Below are 18,650 nucleotides of genomic sequence, written 5' to 3'. Positions count from 1 at the left end.
GGGACAAAAGGCACACCCCAAAATATTGTCAACATTTAATAGAAAGAAGTTCTTCAGGTAAGTGTCTTTGGTAATGAAATATGTAAAGGTGGAAGAGAAAATAGTACAAAGCCTAGAGACCCTCAGCTCTAGGTATAGAGACAATTACTTTTCAATGAAGAGTCATGAATGTCTATGTAATTGAGTTGAGAATTCAAACATTCTCAGTCACTCAGAAGAAAACAAATTGTGAAAAGTCACAAGTAGAATCAAGGCAAGGCCAAAAGCTAAACTCACCATATGCATTTCTCAAGAAAACCTCACAGGAGTTCTTAAGCCTATCAAAGATGGTTCTAACATCTTTGGTTCCTAACATCTTTGGTCACAGAGACCAACTCTTCTTCTCATGATTCTTGTGTTTCGTTGCCACCATCTTCTAAAGTGTCAGAATTATGCTCATAAATAGTAACAGAGGTAGATCTCCCAAACCGTTCATCATAAATTTCTTCATTTTTGGCAATTATCTTTTGCCTATAAAGAGAAGATTTATAGAGGTAAAGGGTAGAAAGGGATACAAGACATTTGGGAAGCAGAGAAATGTAGTTTTGTTCCTTCACTAGTTGGGAGTGGTCTCTTTCAATATTTGCAGTGATTTTGAATTTAGGGAGACATGAAATTTGGATTACCAAATTCCCATATGAAGAATTTATGACAAAATTAACACAGTGAACAATTTCCCTTTGTTAAGTATTGACCAAAAGTTACTTCAGTGATTTAAGATGTATCTTCAGGTAACAGTATAATTTCTGACCTGAGGTTGATTTTCACAGGAACCAAATGTGGCTGCATCTAAAGGTAAACTATTGACACCTGAGTCCCATGTAAAAAAAAAGACACCAACAGAAGACTGTTTAATGGGCTTCCCTGATAGCTCAGTTGGTAAAGAATCCACCAGTAATGTGGGAGACCTGAGTTCAATCACTGGGTTGGGAAGATCCCCTGGAGAAAGGAAAGGCTACCCACTCCAGTATTCTAGCCTGGAGAATTCCATGGACTGTACAGTCCATGGGGTCATAACGAGTCAGACACGACTGAGCGACTTTATTCTTCTTCATTAAATAGAGTAGAGAGGCCAGAAGGGGGAGCTCTCATGCCCTGAGATGGTAGCAGAGCCCCAAAGGAAGAAAGACTCCTCTTGTTTCCTAGGAAGAACTCAGGCAAAGAAAAGTCATGGACTCTGTTTACTATGCTGCTGCTGCTGCTAAGTCGCTTCAGTCATGTCTGACTCTGTGCGACCCCACAGACGGCAGCCCACCAGGCTCCCCCGTCCCCGGGATTCTCCAGGCAAGAACACTGGAGTGGAGTGCCATTGCCTTCTCCATGTGTTTGCTATAGCCCTCCCCTATTACTTTTTCCCCTCTATAAAAGCATTCTTCTTCCCCTGCTATGTGGGACCTTGCACATGGCTTGCCATATTTCCGTTCAGTTCACTTCAGTTGCTCATTCATATCTGACTCTTTGTGATCCATGGACTGCAGCACTCCAGGCTTCCCTGTCCATCACCAACTCCCAGAGCTCACTCAAACTCATGTCCATCGAGTCCGTGATGCCGTCCAACCATCTCATCCTCTGTCATCCCCTCCTCCTCCCGCCTTCAATCTTTCCCAGCATCGGGGTCTTTTCCAATGAGTCAGTTCTTCACATCAGGTGGCCAAAGTATTGGAGTTTCAGTGTCAGATCAGTCCTTCCAATGAATATTCAGGACTGATTTCCTTTAGGATTGACTGACTGGTTGGATCTCCTTGCAGTCCAAGGGCATTTCAAGAGTCTTCTCCAACACCACAGTTCAAAAGCATCAACTCTTCAGCTCTCATCTTTCTCTATAGTCCACCTCTCACATCCATACATGACTACTGGAAAAAACATAGCTTTGACTAGACGGAACTTTGTTGGCAAAGTAATGTCTCTGCTTTTTTTTTTTTTTTCCAGTTCCTCACAACTGATTTTATTAGCCAACATATACCAAAGATGGGCGGCAAAAGATGTGTCATTTTTGCAGTTTTCTTTCACCACTGGAGCCCTGTGCTGTTGTCGACCATAGTTTTCTAGTCTTTTGATTAAGCCTTGCCTGTCGTGTGCTGCTGTAACATCAAAGTAACTGCTTTGCACCCTGTCACCTCCTCTGGCAGGCAGCCATCCTGGTCTTGGAGCGTGGGGTCAGCCCCGGACTGGAGCAGCAGCTCCACAATGTCCAAAAACTTACAGGCAGCAGCATAATGTAGAGCTGTTTGACCTTCATTGTCCTGACAGCTAATATCAGCTCTATATTGTAGCAAGACTGACTAGTTCCTTATGTCCTCGATCATAAGACCAGTGGAGTAGAGTTCTGCCCTCTTCATCTTTCATATTCACATCCATGTTTTTTGTTTTGATGACTTTGGTTATATGGTCAATGTTGTTTTCCCTGCAATAATCAAATATGTCTTTATCTTCTTCCCTGATGATTTCTTCGTGATACAGAGAACTAACAACTGGCCCACCAAAACCCGTATTTGCTTCTTTTCCTTTCTTCTCTGGTGACTGAGGATTCCAACTTGGATCTAATTTTTTAACTACAGCAATATATTCCTGCATTGCTTGGCTGGAACACCAAGCGCTTTCCATGCTTCCCATTTTTGCTTTCCTTCAAAGTCAAAGAAGCTTGGTTTAGGTGTATTGCAATTTCCAACTTGTACCTGCTTGTACCTGGCATACAGATACAAGAGCTGCTCCCTGCTAGCCACTTGCACCAGGCCTTGGAGCTGTGCTGCAGCCTTCTCAAACAGCTCTGCCAGGCTCCTGGATGCCTCGATCTCTGGGCTCTGGAGGGATTCCACATCCCTGGAGTCATCCCCCGAGTTCAGCTCTCCACCACTGTCGCCCGTGGTGGCCCCCGAGGGCAGGAATGACGAGGCCATGAGTCCGCCTGTCTTCTTCGGACGGACCGGGTGTGACACCGGCGTGGGAGCCTGGCCCACCAGTCCTGAACTCAAGTTGCACCCAAGCTCACCTAACCCTTGCTTAACTCAGCCTCGCTCCCTCTATCCCCCTGGTCTCCCTGGGTGTGCAGGGAGGGTCCCACCACCCTCTGCTGCTCTCCCCCACTGCCTGGTCTCTTTTGGCTTCCCCAGGCTAACAGGGAGCTCGGGGTAGCCCAGATCGCTCTCGCGGCACGGGGGTCTGTGAGCAACACAACCAGGGGGCCTGGAACAAGGCTTGTCTCTGCTTTTTAATATGCTGTCTAGGAGAAGGCAATGGCACCCCACTCCAGTACTCTTGCCTGGAAAATCCCATGGATGGAGGAGCCTGGTAGGCTACAGTCCATGGGGTTGCTAAGAGTCGGACACGACTGAGCGACTTCACTTTCACTTTTCACTTTCATGCATTGGAGAAGGAAATGGCAACCCACTCCACTGTTCTTGCCTGGAGAATCCCAGGGACGGGGGAGCCTGGTAGGCTACCGTCTATGGGGTCGCACAGAGTCGGACACCTGTGAAGCAACTTAGCAGCAGTAGCAGCAGATTGGTCATAGCTTTTCTTCCAAGGAACAAGCGTCTTGTAATTTCATGGCTGCCGTCACCAACCGCAGTGATTTTGGAGCCCCCCAAAATAAAGTCTCTCACTGTTTCCATTGTTTCCCCATCTATTTGCAATGAAGTGATGGGACCAGATGCCATGATCTTAGTTTTCTGAATGTTGAGTTGTAAGCCAGCTTTTTCACTCTCCTCTTTCACTTTCATCAAGAGGCTCTTTAGTTCTTCACTTTCTGCCATAAGGGTGGTGTTGTCTGCATATCTGAGGCAGGTCAGGTGGTCTGGTATTCCCACCTCTTGAAGAATTTTCCACAGTTTGTTGCGATCCACATAGTCAAAGGCTTTGGCATAGTCAATAAAGCAGAAGTAGAGGTTTTTCTAGGCTCTTGCTTTTTCAGTGATTCAGTGGATGTTGGCAATTTGATCTCTGGTTCCTCTGTCTTTTCTAAATCCAGCCTGAACATCTGGAAGTTCACAGTTGTTGAACAGTACATGTTGTCATGGACTGTTGAAGCCTGGCTTGGAGAATTTTGAGCATTACTTTGCTAGCATGTGAGATGAGTGCAATTGTGTGGTAGTTTGAACATTGCTTGGCATTTCCTTTCTTTGCGACTGGAATGAAAACTGACCTTTTCCAGTCCTATTGCCACTGCTGAGTTTTCCAAATTAGCTGTCATATTGAGTGCAGCGCCTTTACAGCATCAACTTTTAGGATTTGAAATAGCTCAACTGGAATCCCATTATCTCTACTAGCTTTGTTCATAGTGATGCTTCCTAAGGCCCACTTGACTTCGCATTCAAGAATGTCTGGCTCTAGGTGAGTGATCATCCCATCGTGATTATCTGGGTCATGAAGATCTTTTTTGTATAGTCCTTCTATGTATTCTTGCCACCTCTTCTTAATATCTTCTGCTTCTGTTAGGTCCATACCATTTCTGTCCTTTATTGTGCCCATCTTTGTTTGAAATGTTCCCTTGGTGTCTCTAATTTTAAAGAAATCTCTAGTCTTTCCCATTCTATTGTTTTCCTCTGTTTCTTTGCATTGATCACTGATGAAGGCTTCTTATCTCTCCTTGCTATTCTTTGGAACTCTGCATTCAGATGTTTATATCTTTCCCTTTCTCCTTTGCCTTTCACTTCTCTTCTTTTCTCAACTATTTGTAAGGTCTCCTCAGACAAACATTTTGCCTTTTTGCATTTCTTTTTCTTGGGGATGGTCTTGATTACTGCCTCCTGTACAATATCATAAATCTCTGTCCATAGTTCTTCAGGCACTCTGTCTATCAGATCCAATCCCTAGAATCTATTTCTCATATCTACTGTATAATCATAAGGAATTTGATTTAGCTCATACCTGAATGGTCTAGTGGTTTTCCCTATTTTATTCAATTTAAGTCTGAATTAGGCAATAAGGAATTTATGATCTGAGCCACAGTCAGCTCCTGGTCTTGTTTTTGCTGACTATATAGGGCTTCTCCATCTTTGGCTACAAAGAATATAATCAGTCTGATCTTGGTATTGACCATCTGGTGATATCCATGTGTAGACCATGTTTGTAGACCCCAAATTGAAATTCTTTGGTGATTCCAAATAAACCCATCATTGCTGGAGAATAACTGGCAGTCTATTTGTTTTATGTCAACATTTGGTGGCCTATACAGGGACCAAAGATGATCCTCAATGGCTCTGGGACTGGTGAGCAGACAGGTGTGGTGCTCACAATTGAGCCCACTGAGTTCACTGTTTTTCTCAATGACCCTGGAGTTTGAAGGTATATCTTTCTCCTGGATCTGAACCCATGCCCTCTTTGCACTTGAAGCTCTCTGACTTTATTCAGAATCTACTTTAAGGTTTTGTGTTTCTGGTTAAGGCCTTGTTCTGTTTGTGAGTGCTCATTTGGCACTTTGGTCTGATTTTGTGATTATACTCCTTCAACTAAAGCTAGCTGAGAAGCTGTCAGCCCATTCCTTTGGGAACAGGAGCTGCTTCACTGAAGCTGAAGCTGTTGGCCCCTTCCTTTGGAACATGGGCTGTTTCCTGGAAACTGGCTGAAAACCCTCTGGACTGGCTACTTTGGGATCAAGCTGTTTCATTAGAACTGGCTGGTATTAGCTGGTAGGCTGTTTGAGCTGAAAGCTGTTTGAATTGAGCTGTTTGAGCTGTCAGTTATTTGAAAATTATTCTTTTATTCCAGAGAGAAACCTCTGAGAAAGGGGACCCCTGTTACCTAGATATTTTGAAATCCCAATCCCAGGGATTCCAACCAGTTTTATGTTTAGAAACTGTGGTCCTCAAAACAAAACAAAAAACTGTGGTCCTTCCTCATGTGCATTTCTAGCTAAATGGACTAGTCCAAATCAAAGGCAAGTTAGGATCTCAACGGCCATTATGGGGAGCTTTTGAAAACTCCAAACTTAATTTTCTTAAAACCAAATTAGACCACAATAGTTCAAAAATTTCCAGAACTGAGTGGAATGCTTATTTTGAACCTGATGAATGTCATGACTCTAAAATTGTCTCTCTGCAGAAATAAGATTTTTAAGGTTAACTGAGGCAAATAATTAAAGAAAGGTAAAATGGCTGCTGAAGCTTCTGGCTTGTCTTCTTTGGCCTCTTTGTCTCAGGCTCCATCTCTGTTTCCATCTTGAGTCTCTTCTTTGGCTCTTCGTGACCAGACTCTGCCTCTGGCACCATCTCCCTCCTTCCCTCCTATGCTGCTTACACTTCTTTTATATCCTTTGTTCCCCTACAGTAATTCCTTTACTGAACTTTCCCTTCTTTCTGAAATTCTCCCCACTCCCTCTTCCTCTGAACTTGTCAGAACCTGTCCTTTTAAAATTAAGCAGTCTGAGAATCCAAATCCTTAATTTCTCATACTCCTCGGACTAAAGCTGAACTGTGAGCCATAAAGATTCAGAGTAACCAAAGAGCTTCACAGATTTGCTTAGGAGTTTACTATAGTCATTCAAACTTACTGACCTTGTTTTTCTAACTTATATAGTTCATATATATGCTTGTTGGTGAAGACCAGTCACAGTATTGGATGAAACCTGCTAATTAAGAAAATCCTAACAGATCTCAAAAATTACAACCAGGAGACCTACTAACTTATATGGCTTGAGCAACTGCTAGATGACTTCATCCCATGATTCCTAGGGCTTTTCCAAAGCCTGTTGATTAGAAGAAAATTCAGGCTTGCACATAAAAATGTAACAAACCTGTTCATGACAAATTACAATTGACTTCAGATTGTTTTTAAAGAAAATTCTTGTCTTCCTAAAGAGTTTGATTCTACCCAGGAAGCTTTTAACTCTACTTATTAATGGGCTGAACTGAAATCTTCCCCTGCTAAAAGGACCCAACAGAATGGTAAATTTACATCCACTCCAGATTTAGTTCATCTGGCAAATCAGCTCTCTGACACTCATGGATGAGTCACCCACAAAGAAGACCACCAAAATTCTTATCTTCAATTTCACAAATTAAATTTCCTAAGCCAGACCAGAATCCTCCTAGATTCTCCTGTTATTGCAAAGAGCCAGGACATTGGAAAAGAGATTTTACAGAGTCTAGCACTTCAGGTTGCTTCAGCTCTCTTAACCAGCTTTTCCAACATCCTTTCAATTCTCAGTGATAGGGCTCCAAGGAACTCCAGGGCTCTTCCCAATCCTCCCTCCCAACTGCTTTGAAGAAACTTTTCTCCAAGTTGGGAATGAATCTCTTTCAGTCCTAAAAGACATCAGAGCCACATTCTCAGTGCTCAGCCCCACTACAATAAAGCAGCCCTCGCCTCAGAGTTCTAAAACATTTCAAAGAGTGGGGATCTCTAATGAGCCACAAGAGGGTCCTGTCTCTGCACTTACTTCCTTTTGTTTAGGTCCTTTGAGACACACATCCCTTTCTCCTTAGTTCTCCCATCTCTACCCATTTATTAAGCTGAGACTTCTTAGATAAGTTTCTTGCTGGAATTTCTTTCTCCCTATATAAAATAATTCTAGAATTTGACTACAATCATCAAAACAACCAACTAGGTGAATTAAAAGGCCCTGTGACATCTTTTATGTGCTCCATCTGTCATGGACCTAAAACTTATCTGGAAACATTGATCATCTGTCCCTCCTACATCAACTACTATCTTCCTTATGGGCAAACTCTCCAACTGATACTGGAAAAATTCACAGTGCACTTGCCATCAAGATATTCAAATAGATCCTTCAGAACCTCTTTCTGCTAAGCTAAGTCACTTCAGTCGTGTCCGACTCTGTGCGACCCCATAGACGGCAGCCCACCAGGCCTCCCCGTCCCTGGGATTCTCCAGGCAAGAACACTGGAGTGTGTTGCCATTTCCCTCTCCAATGCATGAAAGTGAAAAGTGAAAGTGAAGTCGCTCAGTTGTGTCCGACTCCAGCGACCCCATGGACTGCAGCCTACCAGGCTCCTCTGTCCATGGGATTCTCCAGGCAAAGGTACTGGAGTGGAGTGCCATTGCCTTCTCTAGAAAGAGGTTCTGCTAGAACCTCTTTCTAGCATTTATTAATACCCCATAAGTAAAGAAGGCCTTCAAGGCATAAAGCCCTTAATAGAAAATCACAAGGCTCAAGGCCATGGATTTAAAAATAATTCTCAGTCATAAAACTGAATAAACCCAGAGAGTCTCAGATAAACCTCATGTATTATTTTGCATTAAAAACTAACATAGGAAAGGGAGAGGAGTCTCCCAACATCACTTTAAAAGTGTTGACCTCAGAAGGTAACTTCTGTGGCCAGCAAATATCCCCCTCCTGACAGTGCCTGTGCCTTGACTTCATGAGGGAATACCTAGGTTCATTTCCACCCATTCCTCACCCATCACCACACAACATGTGGAATCACAGTCCCCTGATCAGGGATTGATCCCAGGCCCCCTGCAGTGGAAGCACAGAGTCATAACCACTGGGCTGCCAGGGAATTCCTGTTATCACTTTCTGAAGATAATTCAGCCATGTCTTTCTGAGCAGCATCATTCATACCTTAGATGAATGTTTTCTTCTGTCAGATTGTGTATGGTGTACTTAAACTTGTCTTCAGCTTCAGTAAGCTTGATCTGGAGTGTTTTCTCCAGAGTTGCTACCACAGCTTTCTGAAAGACAGGTACATTTTAATAGCCATCTTTCCTAAATTAGAGTCACCCAGGGCAGAGCTACATGGCAGGGGGTTCCTCCCTCCAGCTCCCATCCCCACTCCAGCCAAGATTCACCTCTCTCTGGAGTTCCATCTGGGTTTGGTAGAGGGTTGTGTTAAGTGATTCTAGGATAAAAGCTTGAGCATACAACTCTTCCTCTATGACCTGGGTAAGAATAAATTGTTTCAGGACATTGCACTGATGTCTACGCATTTATCCCCTCATTCAGGACATTTGGATTAGAATGTGAAAGCATCAACTTTAGCCACTCCTTCTCCTGCTCTGTTACTATGCCCTGTTCATTCTACCCCTCTATGTCTCACTAGTCTATACCCCTCTCAACAGCCTCACTGGTACAGCCCTCACCAGAGCTCACATGGGTTGTCAAAACAGCTATCAATTATCCATTCATTAAACAAGGGTTTATTTAATATCTAGTATGAATTCCAACTACATGACTGTCTAGAAAATGCAAAACCATAGAGACAGTAAAAAGACCAGTGGTTGCCAGGAGTTAGGAAGGGAAGCAAGGAATGAATAGGAGGATGGAGGATTTTTAGGGCAGAGACACCATTCTGTATGATGCTGCAGTGGAGGCTGCGTGGCATGATGCATGTGACGAAACCTATGGGATGCAAACAGGCATGCCAACCCCGTATGCCAGCTGCTGTACTGTACTGCGTGCTTCTGAAGGTACTGTGCTGTAAGATTAAACATGTTTTCTTTATTTTTTGTGTTTGCTTGTTTTTTATGCACATATTATTTGTATGAAAGGTATTACAAACCTATTAGAATACAGTCCTATATAGTCGATTGTGTTAGTTGGGTACTTAAGTTAACTTTGTTGGACTTTTGAATATACTCTCAGAATGGAACTTATTCATATGTAGGGACTTACTGTACAACACAAAGAAGGAATGCTAAGGTAAATTGGATTTTAGTTAATAATAATGTATTGATATGGATTCATCAAGGAGCTTCCCAGTAGCTCAGTTGTAAAGAATCTGCCTGCCAATGCAGGAGATGTGGGTTCTATCCCTGGGTCAGGAAGAGCCCCTAGAAAAGGAATGACAACCCACTCCAGTATTCTTGCCTTGGAAATCCCATGGAAATGGAAGCCTGGCGGGCTACTGTCCACGGGGTCCCCAAAGAGTCAGACATGACTGAGAATGCATGCACCATCACTTTTATTGCAATGGCATTGGGCAAAACACTGTACCAGGTCATTTGGCATTCTTTCATTGAAGTATTTATTTAAAAATGAACAAAATTAATTTATTTATTCGTTTAAAAATTTGCAGTTTACTGGATGTCTGTGATATGGTAGGCACCATTCTAGGAACTGAGGATTAGTGGCAAGGAAAGCAGCAGACAAAAATCCCTCCCTTCACTGAGCTTATCAGGTTGAATGATTATAAGTCAGTGTAGAAACATAAAGTGTTAGGCAGGTTGTTGAGCCTTTAAGTAGAGCAGGCTCTGAGAAGTTGGCATTTGGAGAAAGACTGGGAGGACGTAGGGAAGTGAGCTGTGTGGATATCTGGTAAAGAGCTTTCTAAGAAGGGAAAAGATGGAGTGCAAAGACCCTGAAGTGGGAGAAATCTGGCCTGTTAAGAAACAGTATGCAGTCCAGTGTCACTGGAGCTACATGATGGCGAGAAGGAACAGAGGGAGACGAGGCAAGGGGAAAGAGCCACCAGCAGGCAGAACAGTCCCTAGCCCAAAACAGGACCGGGGAAATTCATGTTTCCACCATGCATGTATGTTAGTCGCTTCAGTCGTGTCCAACTCTTTGCAACCCCATACACTGTAGCCTGCCACGCTCCAGCCAGAATATAAAAACCCTGTTAATACACAGAGATTACTCAGCAGTGGGAGAAAACTAGCCCTAGATCAAGACTGCTGTAATTTTGCCTAAGAAAGCTTAAAAACCAAGGCTTGAAAAATCAAACTGTTTCCAAGTAACTTCTTTTTTTCAAAAAAAAGGTTTTGTGTGTGTGTATGTGTTTTGTTTTGTTTTGTTTTTTAGTTTTTATTGTTTATTCAGCTGTGCTGGGTCTTTGTTGCTGCAAGGAGGCTTTCTCTAGTTGCAGCGAGTGGCGGCTCCTCTGTAGCTGCTGTGCGTGGACTTCTCATTGCGGTGGCTTCTCTTGTTTTGGAGCACGGGTTCTGGGGCTCATAGGCTTTAGTAGTTGTGACATGTGGGCTCAGTAGTTGTTGGCTCCTGAGCTCTAGGGCACAAGCTCAGTAGTTGTGGTACATGGGCTTAGTTGTCCCCTGGCATGTGAGATCTTCCTGGGTAAGGGATTGAACTCCTGTCCTCTGCATTGGCAGACAGATTCTTTACCACTGAGCCACCAGGGAAGCCCATTTCCAAGTAACTTTACTGAATCCCAGAACAAAGGTTAATGATATTTAAAGAAGTACAAAAGTATTCAGCACCTAGTAAGGTAAAGGTCACAAAGGCTGGCATCCAATAAAAAAATCACCAGACATGCAAATAAGCAAGAAAATATGACCATGCATCAGGAGCAAAATAAATTAATTGAAATAGCCCCAGAAATGACACAGTGATAGAATTAGTAGTCAAGCTCATTAAAGCCATTCTTACAACACACTGAGTCTACATCATACCAAAGTCCACCCGTTTACCCTGCGGGACATTATGACTGCTTGCCCAACAAAGCTGACGTCCTGCCTGGGCTCTACGATGTCATGCCATGCTTTCAGAATGGCTAATCTTTTCCCAAACATGTCCATTCTGAATCCAAATTAAATTCACAGTGGAAGAAGAACCACAAGGCAGTTTGGGGGTTTGAACAATTTCCCTTCTGATACCTCCTTTATGGAAGCGCTATAGTCTGTTCCAGAAAAAAAGTTCCTAGAGAGGCTGTGGGGGTGAGGTAAATACACTCAGAGTTTTAAGGAAAGACTTGAACTCACAGTTCCCAAGAGGCAGTATTGTAGTTTTCAGGGTCTAAATGGAAGAATCTGGCATTTTACTGTTTAAGGCCCATTTGTTGTTAGAGCCTTAAGAGAAGTGCAAGGCATTTAACACTGAAGATCTCACAGTATATTGTTCATATATTTGTTCAGATCTGGCTCTAAAAAGACAGCAATGGCTTTCTTTTTTCAGAGAGTTCTAAAATCCTTTTTGACAGTGAATCCAGCAAACTCAGCTTTGTGTGTATGTGTGCTAAGTTGCTTCAGTCGTGTCTGACTCTTCATGACCCCAAGGACTGTAGCCGGCCAGGCTCTTCGGTCCATGGGATTTTCCAGGCAAGAATACTGGAGTGCGTTGCCATTTTCTCCTGCAGGGGATCTTCCTGACCCAAAGATTGAACCCGTGACTCCTGCGGCTCCTGAACTGCAGGCAGATTCTTTACTGCTGAGCCACTGGGGAAGCCCTAACTCAGCTTTAGCTCTTTTGTTTTTCAATGGTTTGGGGAAAATTATCATAGATTCCATTTTATTGAGAATGTATCATTTTAGCAATGTATTTGTTAGAGGCTAATTCCACAGGAAAAATGAAAAAGCTTACCTCTTTTGTCTTTCTAAGCTCCTCTAATTGCAAGGTATCCCTTTCATGTTGTTTTAAGAGCTCCTAAAAAGAATTTTATTTAGAAAAGGTCAGCAACTGGGGTTCTGGCACTTCTTTCAGAAAATTAAGAAAGCCAGAATATGATTCAGGGATGCAATATTCACAAAAGTTCAGACGTTGCTCTAATAAAGCACACATTACAAAGTAGTGACATGACATGTTGAAGTTAAATGATGAAAATCTTACTCCTTCTCAACCTTAGTGTATCAAGAAGTATTAAAAGCAGTCATATTTTCATTAAAGAGTTTTCTTTTGTTAGGGTACAGATTTAATGCTGTTAAATATCCAATTCTCCACAAACCGAGCTTTACATTCATTGCAATCCCACTTAAAATACCACTAGGCTTTCTTGACAAGATAATTATAAAATTTATATAGAAATTCAAAGGCTGAAGAAGAACCAAAATAACCTTGAAAAGCAAGAGCAAAGTTGGAAGATTTTTTTTTCTCCCTGATTTCAAGCTACAGAAATTAAGACATTGTTTTGTTGGCCTAAATATAGACAGATAGTTGAATGGAACAGAATGGAGAGAGTTTGCCCCCTACTCCCTCAAATACAACAAAGACATCAAGGTAACTTAATGGAGAAAGGGAGATTTTTTTCACCAAATCATTCTGAAACAATGAATATAAATATGGAAAAAATGACCTAAGACCTTTAATATAAAAAAAATTATTCAAAATGGATCACAGAATCATAAATGCTAAACTTATGAAACTTTTTAAAAACTAGAATATCTTCATGTTCTTGGAATAGGCAACAGTTTCAGAGGTGACAAAAAGCTATTACCATACAAGGAAAAAGTCGATAACCAACTTTTCATCGAAAGTAAAATTTTTGCATGTGGAGAGACAATGTGAGCAAAATGAAAAGGCAAACCACAGAATTCACAGCATGTATATCTGACAAAGAACCGTATTCATAGTATAAAAAGTACTCCTACGTACCAATTATAAAAAGGTAAATAACGCAATTTCTTTTTAACTGGCAAAAAACTTGAACCGAACTTCACAAAAGAAGACATATAAATGGTCCAATAACCATATGAAAATTTGCCTGACATAATTAGTCATCAGGGAAACTAAAATAATAATGAAATAGCACTTTATACCTATTGCTGTGCTGTGTTGTGCTCAGAAGCTTCTGTCGTGTCCAACTCTTTGTAATCTGATGGACTGTAGCCAGCCAGGCTCCTCTGGCCATGGGATTCTCCAGGCAAGAATACTGGAGTGGGTTTCCATGCCCTCTTCCAGGGTCATACGCATTGAAATAGCCAAAAGTAAAAGATCAGCAATACTCAGAAATTCGCTGGCAGTCCAGTAGTTAGGACTCCACACTTACTGAGGGCCTGAGGGCCTGGGTTCAATCCTTGGTCAGGGAACAAAGATCCATGGTGCAACCAAAAAACAAAATTAAAAAAAAAAAAAGCTTCTTAAGGAAAAGATTAGTAATATTAATTGTTGTTGATGATATAGAACAACTGGAATTCTCATATAGTTGAGGTGCAAGAGAAAAATGTCACAACTTCTGTGGAAAATATCTTAGAACTTTGTTATAAATCCCTACATTAGAGTCCAGTAATAACACATCTAGGTATATATTCATGAGAAAGGAGAGAGTAAGTCTACAAAAATAGTTACACATGGTATTTATAGAAGCTTTGTTTGTAAAAATCAAAAAATAGAACCAATCAAAATCTCCAAAAACAGAAAAATGGTGAACACATTGTGTTATATTCCTACAAATAAATACTACTGTGCAATAAAAGGAAAAAACTACTGATACGAACAATGGATAAATTTCACAGAAATAATTGAGGGGAAAGAAGCTATGCAACAAAGTGCATACACTGTATGATTCCATTTATATGAAGTTTAAAAACAGGTGGAACTAATCCATAGTTGTTTCGCCTGTTCACTTGCTCCTTGGAAGAAAAGCTATGACCAACCTAGACAGCATATTAAAAAGCAGAGACGTTACTTTGCTGACAAAGGCCTATCTAGTGAAAGTTGTGGTTTTTCAAGTAGTCATGTGTGGATGTGAGAGTTGGACCATAAAGAAAGCTGAATGCTGAAGAATTGATGCTTTTGAACTGTGGTGTTGAAGAAGACTCTTGAGAGTCCATTGGACTGCAAGGAGCCAAACCAGTCAATCATAAAGGAAATCAGTCCTAAATATTCATTGGAAGGACTGATGCTGAAGCTGAAACTCCAACACTTTGGCCACCTGATGCAAAGAACTGACTCCTTAGAAAAGACCCTGATGCTGGGGAAGATTGGAGGCGGGAGGAGAAGGGGACGGCAGAGGATGAGATGGTTGGATGACATCACCACCTTGATGGTCATGAGTTTAAGAAAGCTCCAGGAGTTGGTGATGGACAGGGAAGTATGGCGTACTGTAGTTCATGGGGTTGCAAAGAGCTGGACATGACTGAGCGATTGAACTAGACTGAACTAAATCTATAGTTATATGAATAAAAAGAGTGGTTGTCTTGGGGCAGGTTTTGAGGTAGATAGGGGTTAGCTGCGAAGGGGCACAGGCATGCTTTCTGGGTTGATGAAATGTTCTAGGTCTTGATTTGGATGTTGGTTACATGGGGCTTTCCTGGTGGCTCAGATGGTAAAGAATCTGCCTGCGATACAGGAGACCTGGATTCCATCCCTGGGTCGGGAAGATCCCCTGGAGAAGGGAGTGGTTACCCCCTCCAGTAGTCTTGCCTGGAGAATTCCATGGTCAGAAGAGCTTGGTGGGCTACATTCCATGGGGTCGCAAAGAGCTGAACACGCCTGAGCAACTAACACTTGACTTCACTACATGGATGAACATGTTTGTCAAAACTCACCAAACATGAGTTGTACGTGTCCTGACTTGCTCAGTTTAGTTTGCAACACTGCCATTTCTCTTCAGTTACAGTCAAGGATGAGAAGATCATTCAGAAACTGAGATTTTGGCAAATAGGGAACTGTGGGCTTTGTATATGGTTTAGCATTCTATTATTTCCTATAAATTACAATTTTCATTCCAATAATCCTGTGGTAAGACTGTCTAGATAAAGAACCACATAATGACAGTCTGCTTGCAGAAGTTTCCAGGGAAGCTGGAAAAGTAGGACCACACCCCACCCAAAAACAAAGAGTTTACCTCATTACAGAGGCACCCCTGGGAACTGGACATCCCACCCAGACTGCACATTCAACCACTGATGTATTTGCACTGAGTTACCTCCTTCTCCTGATTGAAGTTCTCAAAGATAGCTGTGTAGGACTCGTTTATTTTCTTCCTTTCTTCTTCTGATTCTAACTCAAACTTTCTGGTTATCTTATGTTCTGTGGAGATGAGGAAATGATATATATGGGTAAATGTGGGAAAAATAAACACACAAAGAAAACCAGAATATCTGAAGATAGTAGAAATTCCAGACTGGGTCTTTGTGTGATCCAGGTCCTTTCAGCCTGGTGTTTAACCTCTGACGCTCACCTGGAGATGCCTGAGAATGAGGTGGATATGGCGATGGTTCTCCATCACATCAGCCGCATGCACTTCTAGTGCATGCATGTGTGCTAAGTTGCTTCAGTTTTTTCTGACTCTTTGTGACTGTATGGACTGTAGTCCTCCAAGTTCCTCTGTCCATGGGATTCTCCAGGCAAGAATAGAATACTGGAGTGGGTTGCCATGCCCTCTTCTAGGGGATCTTCCCCACCCAGGGATCAAACCTGTGTCTTATGTCTCCTCCATCAGCAGGTGGGTTCTTTACCCTTAGAGCCACCTGGGAAGCCCCTTATTTCTAATACCTCTGGTTCTTTTTGTGTAGTTTATTTTGGATCTGTTATTTATTATTTTAAACATTGCCTCTGCTGAATTAATCACTATGTTTTCTTGGATACGCGAATCCTAAAATACAGTTCTTGGGTAACATGACTTTTCCAGCAATAAAATGTATTCTGTACTTAGCCCTGAGGCAGAGCTAGGCTTAATCATTTTGAGGGGCTGGAAGAGCTGCCAATAGAACTGTAATACTAAACAGGATGATGGACAGGTGAAGGTCTCACACAAATCTCTTCTTCAGCATCGTGGTGCTGGGGTTGGGTAGGGAGGCAAACCATGGGATCACAAGATAAGTCTGGACTAAGGTACACTGTGAGCAGCTAATGTCTGGTCTTCCAAAACCAGCTGTAGCATCTTAGCACAGACTTTGACAACATGGCATAGTTGTAGTATGAGTAGCTGGGAGTCTGGGCAATGACCTGGGCTGCTGCTGCTGCTGCTGCTGCTGCTGCATCTTATCAGTCGTGTCCAACTCTGTGTGACCCCATAGATGGCAGCCCACTGGGCTCACCCATCCCTGGGATTCTCCAGGCAAGAACACTGGAGTGGGTTGCCATTTGCTTCTCCAATGCACGAAAGGGTAAAGGGAAAGTGAAGTCGCTCAGTTGTGTCCTACTCTTAGTGACCCCATGGACTTCAGCTTACCAGACTCCTCCCTCCATGGGATTTTCCAAGCAAGAGTACTGGAGTGGGGTGCCATTGCCTTCTCCAACGACCTGGTCTACACCAAGATTCCAGGAAAGCCTCAAGCAGGAGCAGCCCCCATGCCCCATTTCCCAGCTTTGACTCCAGGGTCTTCAAGCTATCTCCTGGTTATCCAGGGAGGGAAGGGACTTGAGGATGAGCTTTCCCAGGGAGTATTTGCATTTAATGAGCGGTTCACTAGTCAGCTAAATCAGATCTGAATTGGGTTGGGCTAGGATGTGGAATAAGTTTATAGAGGTCCTACTTCTGCCTCAACTAGTCCTCTAGGTCAGGAAGCAGAAACTTCAGAGATTTCCCTCTCCTTTTTCCATTTATGAAAAAGCTCAGTGCAGGTAGGAGAGTCTCCTATAGGGCACTTTGTGTGATCCAGGCTCTGTACTAAGTGTTGGAAATGTTAAGAATACACAGCAGTATATGAATATATCAAATCAACATGCTGTACACTTAATCTCAAAAAAATACCTCAATTGAAAAATACATCAAACATGGCTTCCTTTGGAGGGGACATGGCAGTATAAAGACTCTGCATGTAATGGATCATGTTGCCCCTCTCCCAAAAAGTGAGTATTTGGAACTAATTCAGGAGCCTTTTTTTTTTTTTCCTGGAACTTCAGACAAGTCTGCAATCCTACAGATGTCCCCAAGCTCAGTCCAGCTCATGATTGCCAAACTTGCAACCAGAGAGTTCTGGATGGTACAGTTTAGTCCCTTGGGTGGTTAAACACTCTAAAAGACTCTATCCTGTTGCACTTGAAGTCTCCAGACACTTTCCATTCAGGAGTCCAGCCCTACAGCACATCATCTTTCAAGACTCCAAGGCCACCTTTCTCGAGTCGAGATCAACATTAATGCCAGTTTCTTGGGGCATCTGTCATCAAAAAGTCCAAAGTTTCTGAACTCACTTTGCTGTAACAGTATCCTTTCCCGTTCCAGCTTCTCATCCTTCTCCCACTCTGCCTTCTTCTTTGACCACTTGTCCTCCATTTCATCATAAATGCTGTCCTATTGGGGGGACAAAGGTACCATGAAGAAAAGCATCCTGAAAGGCTGCACCCCAGCCTGAGGCCCAGTACTGAGCTCTCTGCAGCTTCCCTTACCGCAGCCCCTGGCTGTGGGCCTCCATACATTAACTGGTGGGCTTTGATTCCAGCCCTGGGACCCAAGACCCTAAAGATCAAAGCAGACTCTGCGTGGTATTTGCCCTATTGGAATGGGGCTTCCTTTGAAGACAGGCAGTTGAGTACACTGCATGTGTTCATGCCAGCTCCCTCTGAATCATGAATTACTCATCAATAGCACAGTAGGAAACAAGGGAAATATCAAGATGCTAATTTTTTAAATCAACTGTCCTTGTTTGCCTGGGACTGAGCTGTTTCCTGGGACTCCAGACTATCAAGGCTGAACATTGGGAAGTCCCTGGCCACCCAGGACCCATAGTAGGGGCTTGCTGTCCCAGCCCTCCCTCGTCCACTTCCCGTTTCCTACTCTCTCATCCCCCTAGAATGAAGCTGTGCCCTAATTCTGGCTTCCTGGGCTCCCATCAAACTAGCTGACAAATGGATGGGCTGTGTTGTGGGGTGCCCCCTGCTCCACTTGCTGAAGTTAGTGCAGAGTGATACAGCCTTTTTGGATGGCAATTTGGTCAAATGCGTCGAAGACCTTTCAAATGTTTCTTCCTTTTGACCCAGTGTTCTGCTAAAATTAAAGATATTACAAAGTACAGATCTTAAAAAGTGGTTTTCTTTAGAGTGGCGATAGTTCTTTTGGCTGTTGCTGTTGTTGATTTTTGAATTTCTTAAAAAAAAAACA

At 42.7% G+C, this 18,650-nt stretch overlaps 1 protein-coding gene and 1 pseudogene across 15 annotated transcripts in view; both read right to left on the bottom strand.

Annotated features, from left to right (window-relative positions):
* Positions 1-18,650, bottom strand: part of FLACC1 (flagellum associated containing coiled-coil domains 1) — a 49,092-nt gene that overhangs the window by 10,804 nt on the left and 19,638 nt on the right. For 6 of the 15 annotated variants that reach the window (XM_086346099.1, XM_086346048.1, XM_086346110.1 and 3 more), the window contains 6 exons: positions 17,744-17,843; positions 15,534-15,637; positions 12,251-12,313; positions 8,788-8,877; positions 8,561-8,670; positions 24-510 (listed from right to left, as the gene is read on the bottom strand). In XM_086346099.1, coding sequence (XP_086202225.1) covers positions 384-510; positions 8,561-8,670; positions 8,788-8,877; positions 12,251-12,313; positions 15,534-15,637; positions 17,744-17,843 — 594 coding nt within the window. In that variant the 3' untranslated portion in view covers positions 24-383. Of the gene's footprint in view, positions 1-23; positions 511-8,560; positions 8,671-8,787; positions 8,878-12,250; positions 12,314-15,533; positions 15,638-17,743; positions 17,844-18,650 lie in introns of those variants that run through there. The other 9 variants (XR_015144031.1, XM_086346062.1, XR_015144079.1 and 6 more) reach the window with 9 other exon arrangements.
* Positions 1,958-3,003, bottom strand: LOC147378031 (acyl-CoA-binding domain-containing protein 6 pseudogene; annotated as a pseudogene).

The sequence above is a fragment of the Bos grunniens genome, chromosome 2 (genome assembly GCF_055505025.1).
Source record: "Bos grunniens cultivar Pamir isolate PY7600 chromosome 2, Bosgru_T2T1.0, whole genome shotgun sequence".
In the NCBI taxonomy this organism is placed as follows: Eukaryota; Metazoa; Chordata; class Mammalia; order Artiodactyla; family Bovidae; genus Bos; species Bos grunniens.
This window is presented reverse-complemented; position numbering and strand designations above follow the sequence as displayed.